We start from the raw sequence: 6,570 nt of genomic DNA on the forward strand, positions 1-6,570 counted from the left end.
ATTTAATGTTATTTCATTTTTAAATAAATCTACTGGGCACTGTAATGATGTTAACAACATATAATTAGTGCATAAACATACATACCTAAAGGCTTTGACTTTGGCATCCTAAGTTCCAATAGTGACTATAATAAAATGTGATGTATTGCTGCTCTATGATATATTTTTAAACTATTTGTTTGTTTGTCAAAGCTGCTGGAAAGATATGTTAAGTCTTTGTATTTACATTTAAAAGTCATTATATGTGAAAATGTACTTTTCTTTATTTCTGTTCAAAGAATGATCTTACTAACTGTAGTAGTGAAGACGGCTGTAAAGAAAACCCTATTTCAGTAAGGCAGCTGCACTCATCTGCTTCTCAGAGTTACACCATTACAACAGCTTCCTTCCTCAAAAAAATGTGCTCCCAAATCCCCCCCTCTTGCCTCATACAGTAAAAGGTCTTGAATTATGAGGCCCCATCATATCCCTGAATCTGAGGTTTCATCATGTGCTCAGTGGTGCACCATCAAAAACTCAAAAACTTTATTGAACAACTAGAAAATGCAGTGAAGTAAATTACAATACCCTCAAACTGTGCATAAGCTACATCCACACTCAGTGTGTGATTGGTGAGTTTAAGTCACCCAGTCTGTAGATGGCAGCATTAGTTCTATCTTCTCCACCTTTCCTTACAACCATTCCTTTAGGTGACTTACATAACAGCAGCAGCCACATCCTAACACACACATTAACCCTGCAGTATGCATGAACAGATGCTCAAACAACAAGTGGCATAAACTTATGATATAACTGTGGCTAATACTTGACCTAAACATATAGGTTAAATGCTTAAAAATTTGCACTCACATTTACATCTGTGGGCAATTTAGAATCACCAACAAACCTAAACCCACCAACTGCATCCGGGAGAAAACGTGAAATGGACACACATGCAGAACTTGCAATGCAGATAGGAGAAGAATATGTTTACAATAAAAAAGTAGTCAGAAGTGAGCAAATAATGCACGATTACATTTTAGGGACCTTACTTGCCAGAAACAATTAAGCTAGGCTGCTAATATGTGTTTATATTTAATGTTTTGATAATGTCTGTTTAAAGATTTGCCATTGACTATTTTCATGTTGGCTTGAAATAAAATATCTCCCTCTGCTGGTACTGCGGCTTACTGCAACTTCTGCATGCAAACAGCCATAGTCTCAATACTGACATCATGACTCTAGTTCAATCATCTTCTTTTTAACCTTTTTTTGAGCCAATCAGCTCTGCACGGTTTAAATCTCAGTGCTCTTCTGTCATTTTCCTTTTTAGACTCTAATTCACTTAATCCACCTCCTCCACATATGACCAACCAATTGATTCACAGCTCGAAACATCAGAACACATTTAATTTTTTTAAGTTAAGGTAGAGGTTCAGATGTGGTGCTCTTTGTTGATGGCAGTGATGTTGTAATTACGGTCATCATCCAGTCCCTGCTCAGCCTGGTGGGGTGGGCCAAGAGAAGACAGAGTTTAAACAAAGAGAGGAATTTATCATCAGCATATTGATTGATCAGTGAATGATTCACAGAGTTACCTTTGGCTCTGTGTTGATATAAAGACACCAAGAGGAGAGTGGAGATCAAATGTGGACAGATCACCAGCAGGTGGAGGACTAGTCTGAAATTAGGATGGCAGCGGGAGCAGCCAGGGTTTGGAGCTGTTGTGGTGGACAGGGATGTGGATGTGAGCAAAGTTGTTGTGGTGGGTGAAGCTGTTGGTATAGGTTTATCTGAAGAGAAAATCGTAGTTGTTAGTGTGAATATGTGCATTAAATTAGAGGTTTAATCAGAGTGAAGCTCCTCACCTGTGACAGTGATCCAGCTGGATGGAGACTCTCCATGACCGCTGATGTCACACTTGTAGAGGCCTTCATCAGACCTGGAAACATGCTGGATGGTCATGTGACCTGTAGGCTCCTCCCTGATGAGGGAGCCATCTTTATAGAAAGCAGCTGGGAGGTTGGAGGGAGTGGTCTTTGTTTTACAGAGCAGAGTGACGTCATCTCCCTCCATCACAGGGAGGACAGGACTCTGCAGGATCACTGATCCACCTCAACACAGAGACAAACTACAGCATTTCATCCATTTACACACAGCTTCATCAACACTAACTCCACACACTCAGCTTACCAGTGACTGTCAGGTTAACCATGTTGCTGATGGGACCCTCTCTGGACTCACACCAGTAAACTCCACTGTCCCACGGGTAGATGTAGTTTATGTCACAGGAAGAACCAGCTGATGTTCCCCAGTCAGCCCTACACTGAGTCCTCTGTTGTTTGCTTGTGTTTCTCCTCAGAGTCCATCCAGCAGAGCTGTCGTCCTCCTCACAGCTCAGAGACACAAAGTCTCCGTTAAAGAACTGAGAGCTGCTGGGACTCACAGTCAGACGAGCTGTGAGGAAAGGGGGAGAATATATAATATTTGCATGTGATTTGCTTGGTTGAATCAATACACGAGAACCCGATCCTGTGGCCCATGATGGCGAAGCTGAAACACATTACAGAGCAGAGCCAAGTTCACAAATTTATTGACTCTGAAATTCCAAATATCTGTTCATCTCAGTAAATGAATGAGCCTCTAAACTTTCCTTTTTTAGGGAGATTTGAAATTTGGGCAAAAAGAAGGCAATGTGGTGCAGACAGCCTCCATTACAAAGCAATCAAACCAATGCTGGAGGTGGGAGTTGAAATTTCGTGGAGTGAGGGCTCTGACAGATGTTCCCAGTGCACCCTCAGAACAAAAGAGTATCTGGATGATGAATTCTCCAACATCCCATCAAGGATACAAGTTAAGTCGGTTATTTAAATAAAATATAAATAATGGAGACAGTCAGCAGGAGTGAGACTGATCTGTTTTTATACATTTTCTTTCACCATGTTTTAATAGCCTCTTGCAGCCTCTTCAGAGAGTGAGTCAGGTTTACAGTGTGACAGAAGAAGGTTACTGACCTTGGTTTGTGGTGCAGCTCAGCAGTGAGATCAGAACTAAAGAGAAATTAAACTCAGGTTAGTTCAAAGTTTCACATTCAACAAGACAGCAGAGGCATGAAAAACACAGAGTGAGCTTACAGAGCAGACACAGCAGAGACGTTTCCTCCATCATGGTTACACTGAGTAAAACCCTCCTCTTCCTCTTTCTCTGTCTCTGGGTCTTAGACTTGTGGTTAGAAAAAACCTTGTGTGAAAAAGCTTTGTGTGTTTATTTCTCTGCTTCCTTGAAACCAAAGTTTTACACGTTTCAACTGATTATTGAATAAGAATTAAAAGCAACAATATCTACGACTGACATTTGACCTTGAATGCAACACCAGTACCTGTATGATTCCTTCACTGACTCTCTGACCTCTTTTAATGGATGTTTTCTCAGCTCTTTGAAATAATTATATTGACTGCATTAAAGTAATTATTGATTTAATTAATAATATCACAGATTGAGCCAAACAAACTTCCTGTAGTTGACTGCACGTTAACTGTGCAAACTTTAGTTGTTTTGTGCTTCTCTCTGTTCCAACCACTGACTTGTGGTCCAAAAGACTAAATAACTTGAATGGCTGCACAACATCAGACTACACGTCACGCCCTGGTTAATGTTTGTGAAGGTCTGAGGAGACGTGCTGCATACAGTGAGCTTTGTTCATGTACCTGCAGAGACAACACAGATCACAAATCTTGTGTTTCTCCTCAGAATCTATCTGTCAGTTAAGTTAATACATTATTATTCATGAAAACATTTATGTTACTTGGGATACAATATAGTTTTTCAGTTATAGTTTTAACAGTTAATAGTTTTAATAGTTATTAGTTACAAGACAGCAGAGGCATGAAAAACACAAAGTGAACTTACAGAGCAGACACAGCAGAGACGTTTCCTCCATCCTGCTGCTCAATGACATCACACCAGCTCTGAGATCAGCTCAGAGTCACATCAAGTAAAACCCTCATCTTCCTCCTTCTCCTTTTCATCTTCCTCTTTCTCGTTGACTGTCTCAGAGTCGTGGCTTCTTCTCCACTGAACACCATGAGAAAGTTTCAGTTTTTGGTTAAAACAAACCAGAAAGAAAATTTAAATGCTGAAACAGAAAGACTTGGATTGAAGCAAAATCTACAACTGACAGTTTTGTTGACAACGTCTTATCAACCACCCCATTTCCCAATTAAAATAAATAAATTAATGTTTTTAGGTTGATAGAGGCAAGTATTTCATTTTTTTCTGTATCGGTTAACTGACCTGGTCTCAGTACCAAGAAGTTCCAGCTTCTCTGTGTTTTAATCTCTGAAACGTGGACAGACACTGTGTGAATACGCGAGATCAGACCACATGTCATGCTCTGGCTGATGTGCTGCTATGAGATCTCTTCTTTCTGCTCTCAAACTACCAGATATTTTTTTGCAAATCCTCAAAACATTAACTCTGCATGCTGTTACGGTTGATATGACAGAAATCCAGCTGAATGTGTCTGAGAGAAACCACATCACACACACAGAGCATGTGTAACTGTAGAAAACACCCACAGTCAGTGAGTATCTCCCCATAATGTTCAGATAAGACGGTGTGACATGGGTCTCTTTATAGCTGAAACAAAAATGGTTATAAATCAGTTTTTTGATGACTGTTAAAGCATGTTTCCTGCTTAACGGTCACACAGAGTTGACAGAAAACATTTTCTGTATTACTGAATCTCAGCAATAACTTAAAGTCCTTTGTGTTGTCTTATTTTGATTGTTGTTGATTTCATTTCATTTGAAACATTTAAGGTCTTCACTTCCAAAGCAGTGAAATAAAAAAAAACTAAACTACACGAAATAACTAAAAATAGCTGTGATGTCAGTAAGTACACTCCCGTTCCCGTAGAAGGGTTGCTCTGCGTTCTCGGGAAGCCGGGACTCCTGTGTCAACTTACAAAGTCTGGAATAGTGAAAAGGTGAGTACGGACTCTTGTACATGAGTATTGAGAAACGGCCTAACAGTCTGCAGTCTATAAACTAACCTCACCAAACGAGCATTCATCATTAATAGTAATAAAAATCACACAACAATAATACATCGAAGATACTGAAGTTTCGCCCATCCCATTCTTCTTATGAAATGGTGTCGGAAATGGATTCCTGCCTGTGCACTGTCCATTGTGTAACTGATGCCACCAACATTAACAGGACACTTACATTACAGCCTTTATTGCTCGTTTTGTTTGGATTTACAGTAATCAGAATCAGAGAAACTGTATTAATCCCAAACTGAAATTGAGTTTAAAAATAATTTCTTTTTAAAAAAAGAAAGAGTCCTGGGTTGTACTTGAACATGGGCTGGCCGCTCTCAGCCCTGCGATATATGACTACATACACTCAACAAAAATATAAACGCAACACCTTTGTTACTGCTCCCATTCCCCATGGGATGGACATAAAGACCTAAAATTCATTCCAGATACACAATATAACCATCCCTCCCAAACAGTGGTCACAAATCAGTCCAAATGTGTGGTAGTGGGCACATCTGCCATATTGAGATAATCCATCCCACCTCACAGGTGTGCCACATCAGGATGCTGATCTGACATCATGAGTAGTGCACAGGTGTACCTCAGACTGCCCACAACAAAAGGCCACCCTGGAATGTGCAGTTTTTTGCTTTATTGGGGGTCTGATACACAACAATATTGTGTATCTGGAGTGACTTTTAGGTCTTTATGTCCATCCCATGTCAAATTGGAGCAGAAACAAAGGTGTTGCGTTTATATTTTTGTTGAGTGTAGATATATATTCACTTGTCAGAATAAAAATGAACAAAAATGAGAAACGGTGAAGAACTGCAAGCAAGTGCTCGAGGGGAAAAGTCCTTAGTGACCTTTCATTACATTTTGTCAATCCGAAACTTGTTGGTGTATTTCCAGGCACTAGGTGTACCGAGTGTCTCCCCGACTGTTATACAGTTCACACTAATTCTAACATTGCATAACTTATTTTTTCCATCATCATTCTTTCCACATACAATCCACGTAGATGTTAGTCAGCTTTTAAAGGCAATCATGACCTTTGATCAGAGCTTTCCTTTGCGGTTTTATTTCCTGCTGTTGTTTGAGGGGTTTGGCTGTGTGCCAAGCTAAACTGAGCATAAACAAATCAAAAAGGTTTACTTATTATTAGTACCTCGGCAATTTTAAAGGATGAAACTCTGAGAAACTTTATTTGTCTTTATTTATAAATCAGTCTGATCGAATGTACTTGGATGAGTGTCTAAAGCTCAGGCTGACTTTTGAGAGAGGAAACATTCACATCTGTTTCTTACATGTATTCAGGGCTCCATCACTGTTTTCTAGAGCAGCAGGAGCCGAGTGAAATACAGAGTCAGCTTTGATATTTTCTTGATTCCAGTCATAACCAATCATAGAGCAAATGTATTAAATAACTTTTTGTACAGAAGCTACAACAACACAAACTGAATCAGTGTTTGATTGCTGGTTTTTATTTGAACTGGTCTGTAGGTGGCAGCATTGTTTATTCTCTATCCTCCACTTTTCCTTTAACC

The 6,570-nt window shown here is 39.6% G+C and overlaps 1 protein-coding gene across 3 annotated transcripts; it reads right to left on the reverse strand.

Annotated features, from left to right (window-relative positions):
• Positions 1-503: 503 nt before the first annotated feature.
• On the reverse strand, positions 504-4,067 carry LOC113013240 (Fc receptor-like protein 5). Of its 3 annotated transcripts, none has more exons than XM_026153979.2 (7): positions 3,889-4,067; positions 3,114-3,201; positions 2,994-3,029; positions 2,173-2,436; positions 1,848-2,093; positions 1,578-1,772; positions 504-1,483 (listed from the first exon to the last, which is right to left on the reverse strand). In XM_026153979.2, the coding sequence occupies exons 2-7, from the start codon at positions 3,145-3,147 to the stop codon at positions 1,479-1,481; spliced, it is 780 nt and encodes a 259-aa protein (XP_026009764.2). In that variant the 5' UTR covers positions 3,148-3,201; positions 3,889-4,067; the 3' UTR covers positions 504-1,478. The 3 variants fall into 3 exon arrangements, with proteins under 3 accessions (XP_026009764.2, XP_080154906.1, XP_080154905.1); XM_080298780.1 differs by having other exon boundaries at positions 3,114-3,686; XM_080298779.1 differs by lacking the exon at positions 3,114-3,201.
• Between the last annotated feature and the right edge of the window lie 2,503 nt (positions 4,068-6,570).

The sequence above is a fragment of the Astatotilapia calliptera genome, chromosome 3 (assembly GCF_964374335.1).
Source record: "Astatotilapia calliptera chromosome 3, fAstCal68.1, whole genome shotgun sequence".
Lineage (NCBI taxonomy): Eukaryota > Metazoa > Chordata > Actinopteri > Cichliformes > Cichlidae > Astatotilapia > Astatotilapia calliptera.

What these genes read in the sequence shown, in the direction of transcription:
- LOC113013240 (XM_080298779.1), bottom strand. Translation starts at nt 3,937, where the DNA reads ATGTCATTGAGCAGCAGGATGGAGGAAACGTCTCTGCTGTGTCTGCTC. An exon ending in GAGCTGCACCACAAACCAAG is followed by an intron (nt 2,437 to 2,993) that starts GTCAGTAACCTT and finishes CTTTCCTCACAG; the next exon opens with CTCGTCTGACTGTGAGTCCC. An exon ending in CAGCTGGATCACTGTCACAG is followed by an intron (nt 1,773 to 1,847) that starts GTGAGGAGCTTC and finishes TTTTCTCTTCAG; the next exon opens with ATAAACCTATACCAACAGCT.